Raw genomic sequence first — 19,636 nt, 5'->3', positions numbered from 1 at the left:
CTGATAAGTTATCTGTACGTAGTTTTGACGACAACCAATAGAGTACGTTCACGGTGATGTTTTTAAAACAAATTTGTGGTTAGGTTTCATAACATACAAGTGGGTTGTGTTAATGGAATATCAGTTTTTTGTAGATATGTACGAATTAATTATGAAGTGTTGCTTTTAAGACAAGTAAAGTTATTGACCTTATTTTGAAAATTCGTGATTTGATCTCTCTATTGTGTGTTTTTTTATTTTGATTGTGAACTTTGAGCCAAGATTACTTTAGTTTTTCGTCAGAACTCTATTATTATTCCAAAGAAAACTGAGATGAAGATTCGACAGTTTTAATCCTGATCTGTGTTTCTGGTTTACATAAAGCTCAGACATGGGTAAACTGAATTTATTTTCCATCCAAATTGTTTAATATAAATTATATCATTAAATTTGTAGTAATCACTTAAATATTATTGAAATTATAACAAAAATAATATTAATTTCATAACTAATATTGTGTGATACTTTTAATTTATAATCAGTTGAGTTAACTATGTACTCAATATAAATATACTCTATAGAACATAGTATGTTATTTATAAATTGATTAATTGTACAAATTGTACTTGTTCCACCTTCCTTTCATTAATTTTTCTGTTTCTTTAGAAAGACCAAAGGTTGACTTTGAGGGCAGATGTGTGCAAAACAAAGAAAAGCTTGTTATCTATATTTAGGTATACTTTGTTTATGTCAATATCTATATTCCATCATGATATGCAACAAAATTATTGACGTAGATGCCGATAAACTGCAACACACACACATACCATGGCGGTTACTAAAAATCATCACCATTTTTTCTTTTAGCCAATATCAACTTAATTATTTTAATTTTTTGTATGTAAACTTTAACCAGAGAATGCTTTTTTCCTAAACTTGTATTGTGTCAATCATTGGTTAATTGAAAGTAGCCAGAAGTCTTAAATAGCAAAAGATTGTTCATAACATTCCACCCCTACTGATAATCTGTTAATATCAATTCAAATTATGCCTCAGTGTTATTTGTTCCACCTTTCAGCTCTTCTCCTTAACTATTCAGTAAAGTAACAGTTCCTCACTGTATTCTAAAACTGAAAAAAAGAGGGATTTCTTGGCCGTAGCAAGCTACACATATGTTTGGACCAGTTTAAAAATAAATTTTATAAAGAAATTAATAATTTTGTATTAATTTTTTAAATTGATCATCGCATATCTTTCAACTCAGTCAGTACTACAAAGTGAGTACAATGGTAGTTAAAATTGACTCCACTGTTTGGTTTTCCACTTGTATCATCATGTAAAATTAATTGTCATTTTTACTTCATTCACTTCCAGTATGCTGTCTTCAAAATATTCATCATGTCAATAATTACATTATTTTCTTATATTTTATTACGAATGTTTTTAAATTCAGTTTTAAAATATTTTTCAGATTCTTATGGTGAATCTTCAGCTAGAAAACCTAGCTTATTTGCACAGCGGATGAAAAGTGCAAAAGAAGCCAAAAAGAAAGCATCGTACAATAAATCAACTGATGTATCAGTAAATAATCAGGAATCCTCAATATTTGGTTTGTATTTGACCTTTTTTTTTCTTTTTTTTTAAGTACCAAAGAGAACATATTTTAAACCATTAATAACCTTTATAAACCATAAAACACTTTTATTTATTTTAGCCAAATTTGAGTAATTGAAAAAATGTAGTATAATTAAAACAGAAAGATTTTATTTATAGTTTCTATTGATCTGAATGCCATAATAGAGAAATGTGTTGCCCAACTTAATTTACGATGGTATATTATTTATATGCTGTTTACAAAACTTGAACTAGCAACATGCTAACACACAATGCTTCGTAGTTCTTCTGTTAATGAATATACATGTTTTCTAAGTTTGCTGAGAGTTTTGATACCCATAAGCAGATCCACAAGATTATACTGATGGTTGTCAACAAATGCATGTACCCATTTCAGATCATCTCTCTGATTCTTCTAATGTATAATTGGACATAATTATAAAGTTAGCTTTTATCCTAAGTTCTTTTTAAAATCCAGTTTAAAGTTAAAAATGTCATGTAATTTTGAATATAAAAATAAATATACCAAATACAGGGAATGATACAAATATTGAATGCATTATGTGTATTAGGTAATTGCTTCAATTATGTTGTTTAAAAAAAGAAGTTAACATTTGATAATATTAGAAGAATTCATATAATCAAGTTGAAGTGACAAAATGTCAGATGGGTAACAAAGCACGGAGTTGAAAATCCTAAAGAAATAATACATATCTTTTTAATATACTTCCAGGTACCATGAAGATAATGCCAGTTTATAAAATCATGTGACCAACCCGAAAACTTAACCACCATAGTTGTAAATATCATATTACATATTCAGAACAGAATAAAATTCTGAGAAATACAATTTTTTATTGCATATTCACGTTTTCCTAAAAGTAATTTAGGAGTTATAGAAAATGAAAACCGGGTTAATGATGTATATTTCTTTATGCGTTGACAACATATGTATGTAATAGTTTAAGCAAAAAAATACAAAATACGAGGCATGTTTTTTTTAAAAATTGAAATAAGTGAAATACAAAAAACTTTATTAAAACAAAAAACTTACATATATATACTATTTTTGTACATATTTGCTATTCAGTACAATACATTTTTGATATCAGCTTAACAGCTTCATTATTCCATTACTGAAGAATTCTCCCAGCTGTGATTTAAACCAATTAATTACTCTGTTTTGCAATTGTTCATCATCTTCAAACTTCTGCGATGCAAACCATTGTTTTAAATGGAGAAAAAGGTAATAATCACTTGGTGCAAGATCCAGAATGTAATGCGGATGTTGAAGATTTCCCAGCGAAATCATCCCAATTTCTCAGTGATTTGGTTTGCTGTGTGAGGTTCTGCGTTATCTTAGATAAACAAAATCCCATCGGTTAGCTTCCAACACATTTTGCTTTGAATTGAACTTCTAAGTTTTTTAAATGTTTCACAGTATGTATTCACTTTAACAGTTCCTCCACATTCAAGAAATTCAATCAGCAATATCCCTTCGGCATCCCAAAAAACCATAGCCATAGCTTTTTCGCTGAACTTTCTCATATAAACTTTTTGGGCTTTGGGGATATTGATTGCTGTTTTGTTCAACATTTGAATAAGGTATCCATGTTTCATCACCAGTTACAATATGTTTCCATAAATCATTACCTTCATTTTTTTAGTGTCTCAAACATTTTTAAGCTGCTGCAGCAGATGTTTTTTACAAACACATTTGTATGTTACCATTTGTGTGTTTCTGTCAACATTTTTGGTACCTATTTGGTACACAACTTTCTTTAATCTAATTTTCCAGTTAAAATGTCAAATTAATGATCGCAAAACAAAAGGAAATTCAATTGATAATTGAGCAATAGTAAGCATTCTATTTTCATGGATTTTTGCATTCACATTTTCAGTCAACTCATCTGTGATTGATAGCAGCAAATTTAAAATAGCCCTTACTTAAAAAACACACCTTATAAATACAACAAAAAAACAGAAATATTCATGTAACTACTATAAAAACAGTTAATAGAAGAAAAGAGAGTCGAAAAAAAAATTAATTAAATGAAGTCCTTTATTAATGTTACTTTTACATTTGCTGGCCCAGAAAATGTAATGCCTACAACAAAAAATAGAAATGCTCACAATAAGAGTTTTATTCTAGATACTATGTAAAGAGCAATCCAATTTTAGCCTACTTTTTCTAAGTGGTGTTAAGTTTTGTGATCATTAACATGGTAAAATAAAGCATGCAAATTTTTCAGGATAAGTAATAGTTATATAGAAATAGTTCCATTTTACTCAATTTGAAAAATGTACTAATATATGTTCAACTAAAAAAAAAATAATATTTCACCTATCTTCATTAAAAGGAATATAATTTAAGAACAATATATCTTTAAGGATTTCAGAATTGGTTTGAATTTTTACCACTCTGTGTAATTTATTAATTACTTATTAATTTAGTTTAAAACATTGGTAGAAGAAAGAAAGATTTAATTTAGTTTTATTTATATTAATATTGACATGACAGGATTAGTACTTTGGAATCTCTCTAAAAATTATTTTTTAATTTTATTTAGTGGTTTTGATTTAATATTTTTATTTCTAATATTATTTGTAATATTATAGTGGTGATATATCTAAAAACTTAAATAAATTATTATTATTTTATTATTTCAGGTGAAAGAAGCTGTTTAGTAACAGGCCCTGATGCAGATGCAATTCATAGAGAAAATGCAGAGAAGTTAGCTGCAATGACAGAAGAAGATATAGAAGCTGAAAGAAATAAGTTACTCACTGAAATGGATCCAAAATTAATAGAATTTTTAAGAGCAAGGAAATACAGATCTTCTACTACTAATAAACATGAAAGTAATCATGATTTAAAAACTACTGAAGATGATTCATCTAAAATTAATACTGAAGAGAAAATGGAAATTGAGATGTAAGTAAAACTTGCATTGGAGGTCTGGAAATATGTTGTTGCCATTCTATCTGTCTTTCTATTCCTCACAACTGGTATCCCTTAAACTAAGGTTGAACTGTAACCTGTTAGGAGTACTTGTCAATGGAAGTCAGAAAGTCATTCTTTATGTTAGCCTAAATATTGTTTTTACAAAGCTTTGCTTGTCAAAGGAAAAGAGTCTGCAGTTGTGGAGAAATGTGGTCTTTTAAAGTCATCGTTGAATAAAAATAATAATTACTTTTGATTATCCCAGTGTATGAATTAAGTGCGTCAGTTAAAAATTTACGCTTCAAGCAATTAAGAGGGAAAAAAATTTAAAAATTATTTTAATCTCCCCTGGAATTGAATTCTTTCATTTCATTAGTACAAGAGTTATTGCATTTTAGTGCTTGCTTTCCTGAACTAATTTCTTTCATAATAGTTAAAAAGAATCTTTGCTCAAATTATGTAATAAAAAAGAGTTATATTTGACATAACTGATATATGTCTTTGATTTCAACAAACAGTTCATATTTTTGCTTCTACTGAAACCAATGAGTTATAAGTTAATAAAATTGTAATGAACTGGTAATTAATTATTATGATTAGATAGTTTGCTACCCTTTCCTAAGCCTCCAGCGAAAAATTAATCATTTAAATCATTGAACATTTTTTTATTCTATGAATTTTTTCCAAAGTATGGATTTAAATCTGTTATTGATTATTACTAATATAGACATGTTTTCTATACTTCAAAATATTTGTTTATATTCCCTTAATTTTGTCATTACTTTGTTTCTTTTATTAATCTGTTGTAAATGTTACGAAAAATGTTTTTTTTGTCATTCTTCAGTAGAATTTTTCACAATTTTGTTTTCCATATTTTATTTTATAATAATAGTTAATTTTTTTTTTTAATAGTTACAAAAGTTAGTATTACAGTTTAAAGACATAAGAATTATTTTTTGTTTTTTTTACCTAATATTTATTTATATCCTTTATGTAATAACACTTTCGATGTACTTTATTAAATTAAATTCTTAAACTCAGCATTAACATCTATACAGTTTAGGGCTCTAAATAATCATACTAACGTTTTTTTTTTTTTTTTATGTTATGAGTATAGGTCATAGAGACATACACTCATAATATATATGTATATATATATATATATATATATATATATCATCTGATTAGCTTTATGACATAGATCTAATCAAATACCTTGTTTTAACAACAACCAGCTGAAATCATTATAATGTAAAGAACATAATTACTGTCAATTTAAATAGTTAAGTAAATATGATTAATTTACAACATTAAAAGAAGCATATTCTGAAATTAAAAATATATGAATATGGAATAAAAAAAGTACTTTCACTATCTACCAAGAATTTTAATAGAAGCAGAAAGAGTTAATTTTAATTCAAATAGTGAATGTATACTTGTAATTTTAACATTAATTTTTGTTTTAAATCTGTTCTGAAGAAATACAGATCCCTCTGAAAATATTTAATAGGATTAAAGAAAATTGCAGTAAGTGAACAAATTTTAATAAATAATTATTTTCCACTGCTAGATGCAATTTTCTAAAGTATTTATTACTTATATAGAACAAACCCACATTTTTTGTATTTTATATATTTAATTTTTTTATGTTTGCTGGTATAATGACACTAAATTTGTAAATAATTTTATTTATAGAATATTTTAAGAATTGTTAGTAGTATTATTAATTTTTTTAGATTCAATGCTTAGAATTTGTACTTGAAATGTTGATCCCATTGTACAGAGATTACTAATCATGCAATCTCTTTCTTTTCTTTTTAAAGCCTGAAAATGTCTTTTGTTTGTTATTTACAACATAGTAGCCGTAAACTCAATTTGTCTGGGTCATGATTTGATCTCCAGAAGAGATTTACACCCCCTGTGGGTTTGGAGTCCCCTCAATTGAGTGGTGGAAAGAATCAAGGCCCACAGTATTTACTGCCGGTCATAAAAGGCAACTATAGGGCATTTAACCATTGACCTTATCTCTTTCCTTCTCCCTCTTCCTTCCCTCCTATCCTTGTATCCTTTCTTCTTATAATAACCAACAAGTGTGTTTTTTTTTTCTTCTATCACGGCTGTTGCAACATGTTATGAAATGCAAAGTGGAAACTATCATGCTAACGGTTGGATGGCTCTACACAGTGAGTCTCAACAATGTCCTCTGGGCACCTCACTCAGGTGGGTTCACCTTACCCAGTTGTATTTAGCTCTAGCCTCTGTACGCATGGACTCTATAGGTGGTCCTGGTTTTCCCCTGTACTCATGGGTCCAAAATTTCTAGTCCTCAAATTATTTCTATGATGCTTGGTGGTCCATTTGAAAAAACTGCTAACATTAGTCTAGTGAAAAGACCTTGCTCAATGTTGACTGATGACATAACAGTCCTGTAGAAGATGATAGCTTGAATTGTGATTCATCTTGTATACAGTATAAAAATACTGGGTTTGTTGTAGTTCTACAAAATAATCAGGAAGGTGGCTCCGTTCATAAGGTCTCACCTTTCCTGACAGCAAAGTTGTAACAGGTTCAAACGGTTAACTGAAGAACATAGGAAATAACAAGACGGATCAATACTGATTAAAATGCTTAATGATGAGTAGAATCGATTTCTCTCATCTCATCAACATGGGCGGTTTACAGACATAAATGCGGTATGCTACAAAACCCTATACCAGCCGGTGATTAATTTTTTGCTGGGACCTTCTGGCGATGGAAATTACTGAAATAGCTGTTGAGCTTTATCCCCAAGAAGTTGTAGAAATGAAGTGAATAATGAAACATCAGAGTGGAATCGAAGAACCTTCACCCCTTCCCTTATATTAATGTTCATCCTACCCATACCACCAGAAAAAATAAAAGTAGGTTAACTGTAGTTCGAGTACAACCTTTTATCCCAAACCCATGGTGATGTTTCCACTGTCAAGAGTATGGCCACACTATAACATCTTGCTCAAAAACTGAAGTATGGCTTGATATGCTAAAGAAGGTCACAATGACACTAACTGCCAAGAGATGAAAAATGTGTGAACTGCAGTGAATCACATTGAGCTCACTTCCTAGATTGCCCAACTTTTAAAGAAGGGAAGGCAATTCTAAAAATTTGTACTGCGCAGAAGCTATCTTTTCCGACCATATTCTGTTCATTTGGCTGGTTTTGTTTTAATATCATTTATGATATGTTCATACCAGGTGATGATAATGCAAAAGCATTTTTCGCCCCCCCCCCTAAAAAAAAAAGGTTGTATCATAAAAAAATTGAATTTTAAGCCAAAGTCATTGCAATCTCATTCAGCAAGTTTCAACAACTGTTTAGGACAAATGACCAGTTATTTAAACACACATATTAAAAGAGACTGCTTAGCTTATAATGATATCTGATATAAATTGTAGATATGTACACCTATATTGTATATGTGAACTAGGCTGAATTAATGTCTGCTTCATAATCTCCAAAATAAGAGAAAGTACTTCTCTGCCATAATCAGTAGAACAGTAACCATAAAAAAGATGATGAAATACCAGCAGAGTAAAAAATTGGAAAATAATTTTTCTAAACCATACAGAAATTAAATTTTATTCTGGTTTTTTACAAAAAAAAAGTTCCTGATTAAGAAGGAGGCACTCATATATTTTAGTAATGCCATGCAGTTTGAATCTGTACAAAGACTAAATCATCAACAACTTTAATTTAAAACATAGAAGTCTTTCTAGAATGGTTCATTACAGACAGACAGACAGACATTTTAACTTATATAAATGTCTTTAAACAAGAATCATCCGTAAGCATTTAACATTTATTTGAATGTTGAAAAAAGCTATTAAAAAATAATTAGTAAGCTTACAGAGAAAGCATTGAAATTAAAATTCTTCATCTTTTTTGTGCTAATTCTTTTATTATTATTATTATTATGCTTTTACGGCGAACATGGGACCACTTAAGTCAATTTTAGTTGGATCTTTTCAGATAAAAGCGTGTTATTTTACTCTTCCGAGCTGCCCAGTATTTCTTCATCCGTTCAGATCTTGCTTTCTTTTCTTCATCCGTAAACACCCTCTTCGTTGTATTTTGTCGTTTGTCTGTCTTTTGTTTAAATCTAATGCTTTTGTCTTTTAGCTTTGTAATTTTTCCAGTTTTATTCTGTAGGTCAGTCAGGGAAATTCCCAATTCTTTCATAACTTCTCTAATTTCTTTGATCCATCCTACTTCTAGCTTTTGGAACCAAAGCTTTTCAATTCTTTTATTTATACATTCTTGAGATCGATTACGTCACATCTGTATAGTTCCTTGTATATAAACCTGATTGTATAATTGACACTAATTTCATGCAGAAATTCTTGAAAATAATGTTCCTGAGGAGAAATAAAGACACAGAAAAAAGGAGTGTGATTTGTATACCCAACTTTTGGAAAAATATCTTAGCCATATATAAAGTTATAGTAAAAGATAATTTTTCTTTAGTGTATGTATTGAAATCTCTTAAATTATTAAGGATTATAAATTATTTACTTTTATAAAAACTTTAATTATTAATTTAGTACAGTAGTCATTTATGTTATGAAAATATATTTTTCAAAAATCTTATCCAATTGTAGAAATCACTGTTTTTGAAAATAAATTAGTGGATTGTATAATTAAAAGAAACAAATTCCCTTTCAACATTTTTCTCATTTCAACTGTTACATCATAATCCAAGTAAAATGTGTTTTATTAATAAAGCTTGTTTGATTTTTTTATTTTTTTGTGATTTTCAGAAATGTATCATTTGGTCATTTCTTCAATTTTAATTTACTTTAATTTTTATAAATGTTTAAAATTCATTCACACTTTTCTACCAGTGATTTTAAATCTGTTTTTACAGAGATTATCAAAGAATTTAAACAGACCTGTTAAAAATACAGAATGTTTGTAGTCAGCACATTAATATTTATGAGTTATGGATTTTTTTTATCAAATTTCTCTCTTGTTTAGAGAATTTTCTTCTGATTTTTTATTTAGGGGATTTCAAATCAAATTTAACAAATGTTAGTAAAACCAAAGTTGATATTTGTTACTATTTAAAAGAATTTCATTCAAATTATAGTTGTTTTAAAGTTAGGTTATCTCATTGTTGATTTTCTGGTTACCCAGTACTTCAGGTCATTAGGATCACTGATTCGTAAGCAATGATTTAATTAGATGCATCAAAACTTGAAATTAATGCCACTATTGAGAATTCAGCTCTTCCTTTGGTTAGTGCTTCTGACTATACATCTGCCATGACTGGTAAAGAAAACCAAAAATAAAAAATTAATAAGTTTCATAGTGTAAATTTTTTTTTTCTGTTATTAATTCACAAAGATTCTTGTGCAGTCCTACTGAATCATTTAATGCACTATAATAATTGCTGTTAGAGGTTTGATTTTTTCTAGTTAATTTCTTTTTTTCATTGTAATATTTGGATTAGAATATTTCCGGTCATATTGTTGAAATATGTTTCATTTTACAATAGGGTTTCAGATACTGTTGCACATGAATTATCAAAACATTATCCAGGCATGGGTGATATAGAAGAAGATAAAATAAAATGGATGGAAGAACTACCAAAACCTGTACCTCCTCCACCTGATGTACCATATAATGCTCGTTTCAGTTTTGATGGTAAGATTATGTAACAATTTAGCATGTAAAATGCAAATTATTAACCAATCGTTTTACTCAAAATTGTATCAGTAAAAAGTTTATTTAATGGTTTTTGTAACTGCTTTTCAGTTTTATTTGTAATAATCAGGAAGTATTGTATTTTTATCATATTTTTTTATAGAAATAACATATATTTTTTATTGGTTTATTTAAATTAATTATTAGTACTTATTGCTTTCTTCCATTAATTTCTTTAATTACTTCACTAAAATATCTACATCTTCAGAACTAATGTTTTGGTATAGTTAAAAAGTCCTAAAAGTATAGAAACTCTTACTTAAAGAAAACATCTGTTTCTTACTTTGTTTTGTCGTAAGAAGACAGATGTTTCCTTCTTACATTTTAAAATTGATTAGTGATTTTTAGTTTCTTTTTTTTAACATTCATCATCTGATGTAGTAATAACTGCTTTGAAGGTACTCATAAGCATTATTAAAAAAAAAAATTGAAAAGAATTTTTGGTGAGGCTTTGTTAAAAATTTTAATGTTATGCAACTACTAGGATCCTGTACCATAAATTTATTAAAAAATAAATTTTTCTACAATTCTATGTTTCTTTTTCCTTTGTAATCCTTATTTTAATCCTCAGTCTTCTGGACTTACCATGATGTAAAATACAGTAGAAGTCTTCCTGTCCTGTTTGTGTTTGTTTCCCATTCAAATAAGTTGTTTTAATTTTTGTAATTCTAATAAAACTCATAAAAGTTTTCTTTATTTTTAAAATTTTAACACCATTAATAAGTTAGTTTGTTTTTTTATGGCTTTTATTCAAATTCTTTAATATCAGTGGTTTTTATCACTGTTTAAAAAAATATTGTGTATTTCTATTGACAATCAAAAGAGCCCAAAATATAAAAATATTGAATTATACTATATTAGTCATCAATACTATTTCACATGAATTTTGTCAACTTAAAAACATATCATATTTGTTATGTTTTTGATTAGGAAATGTTGAATGTTTTCATATTTCTGGAAATTCTTTAGTTTCTAAATTATTTATTTTCTTTGCTATATTTAATTTCATGGTACCTAAGAAAGAATCTTTTTCTTATTTTTTTTATTTATTTCACTATCTTACAACCAGTTGTAAATACTTCACTATTGGTCATACTATCTTTAAATTAACAGTTAAATTATTTTGACCAATTATTATTTATATTTCGTATACTATTTAATTGATATTAAATAGAAACAAATATATTTTTATCAACCATGCATGATAATTATTGAGCTGTATAATCTTGTGTTTATTATGAGACAATAAAAAATTGTTATGATTTCAAGATAATTAAATTATTACTATTATTATTCACAAAGTCTAGGCAGCAGTGAAATATACACTGGATCAAGAATTATTGTATGGCTAATTCCCTTTGAGTGACACATATCACCAGAAGATGATATATTGAAAGGTAACATCTAAATATTTATCCTATCTACATTTTTAACCTTATCATCCCATTAATTCTTATCGATATTTAAGGTACACATAACATCTCAGCCAAAAAACATCAGTGAACCAGATTCACATCTAGAAAGTATTAATCTAAAATGTTGAAGTTTATTCATTGGGAAATTGTTTCATTTATTCAGAATATGTTAAAATTCGATGTTAGCATTCTTATGTCAAGGTACACTTTTACCATTTGTGGATGACAAACTGGATGTTAGGCAGGGATTACACCATCATGGCGAGGAGCCAGAAAGACCAGGTTATTCATTGCAGGAACTGATACAACTTAGCCGTTCATCTGTTTTACAACAGAGGATTATAGCACTTAATACATTGGCCAATGTATTAGAAAAGGTAATATTACTTTTTGTACTGCAAGTATCATTATCATTAATTTGCTCACATATTTAAGCATCTTTGACTGTTAGCAATTACTACTGTGAACTTATCATGATAGTTAAAGCATCCAAATTTAAGTTTCATAGTATACCTTAAAGCCTAGATCACAAACATCAGTCTTGAGTCAGGTTTAAAATTCTGTTCTCTTGTTTTATACAATTACTGTGCAATTGGAACTCCAGAGAAGCATTTACTTGATTGACGCTATTGACTTGAATAAAATCTATCCCAATTTCACATTGTGACTTCATAAACATAGTCGATTGAATATGATCATTATGATGCATTGAGTATCAAGAGATTTTTTTTTTGTAAGAAAAAATGAAATTATTTTAGCGGGTAGGTGGTTTCAGTGTGATGTAAAAAACTCATTTTTTATAAACAAAACATGGCAATTAGTAAAAATATCAATTATTCAAACAAAATTAGAAGATAAACAAAGAAAGTGACCATGAGTAACTAAAATACTTTAGATTATTGTTTTAAGAAATAATATTTGCAGAGTCAAAGCTGCAAATCTTATAAAAAGAGTAGTGTATGATGTTGCATTCCTTTTAGATTTGTTCACATGTTTTTTGATATACTACTTAATACAAAAAATTCAGGTATTTCTCCTTTCTTTTGTTTCGTACGATAATCATCATTACCTATGATTCCTCCTTTCATGTCTGAGAGCCGGTGACCCTACTCATATTCCACTGAAAATTTCCTGCCATAGCTCATGGTCCTCTGCCATTCAAATTAATGTGTCTAACGTTTCTCCTGTCGCCTCTTCAATTTGGGCCAGCCATCTTTTCAGTGGTCTTCCGTGATCTGCTGCCCTCGATTTTTCCCTGTACAGTTATACAGCTTTCTAAGATTTTTGCCAGGCCTACAGATTAAATGGCTGAAAAAGAGGAGCACATTGCAGACAAATTCCTGTATACCTAGCTTGATTATAATCAAGTTGTTTGTCCTCTTTTGCACCAATGCGACACGGAGCTTTATGCTGTAGGCCCACATTTTTAATATATCAATTCTTTTCCAGTCTTCCAACTTGATTGTCCAGGTCTCCATATCGTTCATGATTACTGGGAAGACCTAGTACCTGAAGCAGTTTCAGCTTTATATTCTTCGTGATTACCCTGTCCTTCAAAGTAGCAGTCAACTTCATAAGCATCTTCTTCGTCAAGGTAATTCTTCTTAATTTTCAATATACAGAATAATATTTGATAAAATATAACTAAAGAATAAATTTTAATAAAGTTACCAATAAATACTCAGCTTCTCAAAAATGTAATCTTAGACATATGATAATATCATAAAGATGTTTACCAAAGTACTCTATGTTATTGGTATATGATGTGATAGAATTAAATAAATAGTAACATCTCAAGTATGAATTAGGAATATCATATTTCCTGTTTATTATAAAATGTTTTGAAACACTTTGTTTTACTCGCTTTTATTACTGTAATGTTTTGAAAGTTCTTCAAATAAGACATCGTATAAAAACTAATTTAGAGTGATATTATTTAGTGGTTTTAAATTGTTTTTATAGCAAAATTAAATTAGTAAGAAAGATCTGTGTTTCCTGATCCTGTAAAAGGTAGAATTTTGTCAGCAGAATCTGCCATGTAGTTCTTGAGAAAACTATGATCGAAAAGAGTAGCTTTTTTTGATATATCTAAGAGTATATTTTTGATAAATTAAGTACTTATTTGTTATTTTATTAGTTAATTTTTATCAAATACATTATTCTGTATATTGAAAATTAAATATCTTTACCTTGCTGTAGATAACCCAATACTGTCTACTCAAAAAAATACTTAGTTTAATTTAAAGCATAACTTTTAAACAAATTAAATAACTTGTTTTTAAATGATCAATTCTCTTCATAAACTTGAAGCTTGTTTTATTTTTATTATAGCAAATATTAAAATACAAACTTATTTATCTAGACATTCAGATCAGCAACCTGAATATCAATTTGAAAATCAAAGATTGAATAAAAATATACTGTAGTTTGGCAAATTAAAGAATGCAGCTGAACTTAGTCTGCAATAATTTTACAATGAATCATTGTAAAAAAATCCTAAGTAAAAAAACTATCTTGTTCCTTTTTACATTAGTATATATAAATATATTATTCAAACAACAATGTAATGTTTGAGAATGTAATATTTTTGTGCTTTCTTTGAGAATGTAAACATTACATTCTCAAAGAAAGCACAAAAACACAATCTTTGTGGCCTTCTTTTTGCATGTGCTACTTCTGACTTCTAGAACTTCAACAAAAAATGTTCATTCAATTTACATATGTTAAAAAATGAACCCTAACATCTTCCTCATCAAGTTTCTGTCATTTCCAGTATTTTGGCAATGGCAGCCCTTTCAAATGAGATTGTTATTTCTATTCACATTGCAACAGTTCCTTCTTCATTTATATTGCTAATTTTTTAATCCATTCATAAATCTATTGCAGCAAATTATGGTGTTTTCAATGTAATTCAACACCTTATATTCCTTCTGAACACAGAACGTCACTAAATACTGCAGTACGTTGATCAAATAGAGAGTAGAGTGGCCATGATTAACATTATGCTGACATAAGTAATGTATAATCTTTTTAGCAGTAATAAGGTGCATTCTTGTTTGCTAGTGTCCAAACACACAACACTGCTATTGACATCAAAATTACGATTGTATTGGAAATATTTTTTGAACTTAACCTCAAGAAAAAACCCCAAATTTATTTTATAATAAATGAATGTTTTGGCATGCTATAGAATTTATTATAGGAAGGATAATGCATTTTCTGAAAATAACTCCTTTACTTCTTCATAAACGTTTGCAAGTAAATTAATGTAGAATGGGAATAAAAAGATTATAATTATTAATTTTGTTTAAATTGTTTAATAAAGAAAGAAATGATGGTGATACTTTGAATAATGTAACTACATAAAAATTGGAATTCGTGCTAATGTGAATTTTTGCTGTTCCAGACAAATTCAGTTTTATCACATCTAGATTATCAAATATCTTGTGTATTCTATTAAAATCTTAATTTCTTGATTATTTTTTTTTCTGTAATTTCTGAAATTTTGATTTCAACCAGTACTTTATTTTAGATACTTAGTATGTATTTTTCACTTACTTATAATATTATTAATAATTATAATTATTCAGCTGATTATTAATTATTTTAATTTGTTGTAGGCAAATTTATATGTGGAATGTTTTGATAAACCTCTTCTTCCAATGTTGCTTGATGCTGAATTATTTTTAATGTTGAGATTCTCTTTAGATGATGCATCCCGACCAGTCATCACAGTATCTCTTGCTGCATTATGCAATCTACTAGTAAATCATTTTGATGAAGTAAGAAATAATATTAGTTATAATGTATACTCATTAAGAATTTTATTTTAGATTAGTTAGTATTAATATCGTTAATGAAAAGTGTGATAAGGTAAAATCTAAGTTACCAAAACAATATTTTTTAGAGCAATTCCTGCAGATCATCAAAGTTGATACCTTCTAATTGTTAGGGATATTTTTATTGCTTTCTGTTGGAATTTATTTGAAGCTAATGCTTATAGCAGTCAATACCACTTAAAAAAATTGCATAGAAATGATAAAATTAGATCAGGTATTTATGAAAATAAGTATGCTTAGATGTATATTCAAATATTTATACCTGTGTTAGTGTAATGTGGAAAGAAGCTTCATTTTGTCGTTCAGGAACTTTCTTTATTTTTATTTTCTTTCTTAGAAGTAGCAAATTATTCAACAAGAATTTTTTTTATTTATGCTGTCGCCGAATTGATTCGACAGCACATGGCAATTGTAGTCCTTGTGGTAGCCCTGAAGAGGGCTGTTCGAGGTTTTTGAAGTGGTGGCCCTGAAAAGGGCCATTTGTGCATTTTGTGAGGTAGCTCTGAGAAGGGCTGTTGGGTCTGGAAGCTGGTCTCCAGCGATGTTAGTTCAGCTGTCATTGGGGAGTTGCAGCTCATCCAATGGAATCAGAGTGAGCTTCTCCTCAGTGGCAGTTGGGTCCCCACTACAGAGTGGCAGCGGTGGCCTCCAGTGCCCTGCAGTGTTGGTCGGCATTGGTTGTCTTCCGCCAAGGCAGTTCTTCCTGAGTAATTCCATGCTGAGCCAGCTCCTGCTGCTGGGTCCACCAGCCAAGGTGATTGAAGTCCAGCAAAAGCAAACTGGGGCAGGAAGGTAGCATCTGTGCCCAGCAGCTAGCTCCCTTGGCAGGCCAGCCAGTCCTGCTGCTCTGGCAGGGATGTTAGCATCCTCAGGAGGTCTCACATTGAGCTGGCCAGGGAACTTCTTTCTTCTTCTCCAGGTGGTGGTTGATGACAAATTGAAAATTCATTCTGGTGTTTGCTCGTTTATTAGAGCTTGCAAATGGTGGGGCCGCAGCGATTCTGTGGTGGAAAAGCTGTATGGTCACCTACTAGGTGGAAATGATGCTTGCGCAGGCGTGTATGTATACTGTACTCCCGCTGACATCTGAGCTGCTAGCATTCCATTCGCCGATATGAAGCTTGGCATGTATGTGGCAACAATAGATTAATGAAATTGTTTTTTTTTCATCATATTATTATAATATTTATGTACTTTCACACCAATCAATGAGAAAAAAAAACTTATTTTTTTGGGATATTCAGTTAATATTACTTTGTCATGTCTTCATCCTCCCTGACAACTCATCTGCCCTATTTTTTTATTATTTTTTATGAACTAGAATTATTTAATACAGTTATTTTTTTATAGACAGTATGAAGAATCATTAATGAAAAATAGTTTGAATTCAAGGCAAATCAAGGTATAATGATAATTAGTAAGCTGTTGTTATATGTTGTAAGAAATAGTCATTAAAGCATTTTTCTCTTCTAATATGATTTCAAACCTTTTTTATTTTAGTATTACAATCTTTTAAGTAAATTGATTGATTGCTTGTAAAATGAGTGTTATTGATTTAATTAATGGCAGATATCATAATACAATATCAGTAAACTAGTAGAAATTTTTGCTTACATTTTTTCCTAGAAATTTCAACATGATATCAGCCAAATGTTTATGGTCTATGTATATAGGATGTATTACAAAGAAATAGAAATAATTTTAAAATATGAACTACTGTTGAAATGAATAAAAAAGTTCACGTAAATATAGGTGTTGTAACTCCCTATTTTACAGTAATGAATAACAAGAAATTTTCTTGGGATGCAAACTATATGAAAAAATTGGTAGTTTTGTATGTTTTTAACTAGAAAAAATTAACAAAAATATCCTGCAATTGTGTCAACAGTAGTTTCCAAGAAAATTGTTGTAAAACCCAAAAAATTGGAAGCAAAAAAAAAAGACACTTTTTAGGTAGGTTTGACATAGATTTTACATAAATTGATTATTAGCCAATAAATAAATAAAATTTTGTAATAAAATTTATTGAGAATTTAATCCTGAAAAAATTGTTGAAAATCAACTACAAACAAATAAATATATTAAAAATGTGACAAAAACAAAATAGATCAGAATTTACGCAAAGTATTTTAATTTAAAAACCAAAGATCTTTATGGTAAAGAAAAATAATTAGAAATTGCAAAACCAAAACTATTATGATATTTAATTATTTACTATTATTATTCATTCATTACAATTAAAATAACAAAAATGAAGCTGTTATTTTTTTTTTTTTTAATAATTGTCTTCAGCACTCCCTTTTATTTACTTTGGAATAGCAAGTAAAGTTAAACAAAATAAAAATGTTAAAGTTAAATTTATTTTAGCAGTATGACTCAGCACAACTAAATATTTCTCTTATGTTAATTTTTTTAAAATTGTAAATTAGATTTGTCTAGATAGTTTACTTGGTGTTCATGGAGGGATACATCAGCCATCATTACATACTGTAATTGATTTAAAACAGAATGAACTGGATGAGTTAAAAGATCCTGAATTATTACGATTGGATGTCATTAGAGGTGCACTACGCACACATTTGCTTCCTAGATTCAGGTATAAAGTCATTATTTAATCTTTATTTTACATGCACTTGTATTTTAAATTTGATAATGAGTGATGTAATAGTCAGTGATTGAGAGACATCTTTTGGACCTTGTACCATCTTCAATACTGATTTTTAATTGCACTCAATTGCCATTAATTTTTATTGTTCATAAATTTATATTTGAATATAATTTTGTAAATAGTAATACTTTTGTTATAAACTATTAATACTTTTATTATCTCTAGTTTTAACAATCTCAAGTATTCCAAAATCATTTTCTACTATGTATTTACTCTTTTTTTATTGTTAAAAATTAGATCTACTACTACATTCTTATTTCTCTTATATATTCAGATAAGCATTGTTTAAAAGATTGAGTCATTTTACCATTGTATATACTATCTTTTCAGTTTAATTTGCTAACATAATATATATATATATATATATATATATATATATATATATATACACATTAGTATGCACTATTGTATTACAAAAATAATAATAATAATACTAACAGCAATGTACGAAATTGTTTTTTTTTTTATTTAGATGTAATTTAACAGAGCACAACATTTTGGCAGAAAAGCTTTGTTCACTTAAAGGACCTAACAAAATTCAAATTATTAAAAAACAAATGTCTTTAAATAGTGACATATATTCTTTTTTATTTTTTAGATCTTATTCTGTTTAGTAGCAGGATATTATTTTAATAAATAAATGTGTAAATTGTGAATAAAATCTGTGATTCGCAAACTTTTTCAATTTATAGATTATGAAAAAATGATTTCTCTCTAAGGTTGTCTCACCACACATACCTTAGGGATTCTTTTATGTAGATAAATGGTCAAACCAAAAAAAAAGAAGATATTATACATTAAACATCAGTAAATTATTTATTTAAATATTTCAATTTAATATTATATATAAAACATATTTAATCAAATGATTAACATTAATCATATGTTTGTAGGTGTGACTGTGCAGGTATGTGTGTGTTTTTAGGTATAAAAGATTTTTTCTTATCAAAGACAATAATAATAAATATAAATGCATAGATAAGTAGGAATCTTTCATTTACAAGTATTGCCTTGTTTATTCATGTTTATGGTCACCAGACAATGATCTGATAACCCATTTTTACATCTTGAATATAATAAATGAAAATTATTCTTAAGAAACATTTACTTTTTTAATAGATGTTTAATTATGGTAATACATTTTTTGTTTGGTAATTTTATAGAAATTTTATAGCATGTGAAAAGTGCTAACTTTGACAGTGCTTAACATTCATTTTAAAACTAAAAATGCTTAGTTGACTGTAACTACTGATTTTTTTAAATTTTATAGTGTTTTCTTTTTAGGTACATATTCATTAAAATGAATCCTGAGCAAACAGAAATAGTTCACATATTGAAATGTTTAATTAGAATTTCAAGACATTCATTTGAAGCTGCTTTTGCTGTTGTCTCTTGTCCAGGGCTTTTAGATTCAGTACGATCATTATGTAAGCATGA

At 28.3% G+C, this 19,636-nt stretch overlaps 1 protein-coding gene across 2 annotated transcripts in view; it reads left to right on the top strand.

Annotated features, from left to right (window-relative positions):
- Positions 1 to 97: 97 nt before the first annotated feature.
- LOC142318881 (RNA polymerase II-associated protein 1) overlaps positions 98 to 19,636 on the top strand; it is a 97,690-nt gene continuing 78,151 nt past the window's right edge. The window contains exons 1-8 of one of the 2 annotated variants that reach the window (XM_075355501.1): positions 98 to 374; positions 1,451 to 1,588; positions 4,264 to 4,528; positions 10,069 to 10,217; positions 11,894 to 12,069; positions 15,313 to 15,474; positions 17,961 to 18,127; positions 19,484 to 19,626. In XM_075355501.1, coding sequence (XP_075211616.1) covers positions 371 to 374; positions 1,451 to 1,588; positions 4,264 to 4,528; positions 10,069 to 10,217; positions 11,894 to 12,069; positions 15,313 to 15,474; positions 17,961 to 18,127; positions 19,484 to 19,626 — 1,204 coding nt within the window. In that variant the 5' untranslated portion in view covers positions 98 to 370. Of the gene's footprint in view, positions 375 to 1,450; positions 1,589 to 4,263; positions 4,529 to 10,068; positions 10,218 to 11,893; positions 12,070 to 15,312; positions 15,475 to 17,960; positions 18,128 to 19,483; positions 19,627 to 19,636 lie in introns of those variants that run through there. The other variant, XM_075355502.1, reaches the window with a different exon arrangement.

This window comes from Lycorma delicatula, chromosome 2 (genome assembly GCF_047948215.1).
Source record: "Lycorma delicatula isolate Av1 chromosome 2, ASM4794821v1, whole genome shotgun sequence".
In the NCBI taxonomy this organism is placed as follows: domain Eukaryota; kingdom Metazoa; phylum Arthropoda; class Insecta; order Hemiptera; family Fulgoridae; genus Lycorma; species Lycorma delicatula.
The sequence above is the reverse complement of the archived record's forward strand: the minus strand, read 5'-3'. Positions and strand labels throughout refer to the sequence as shown.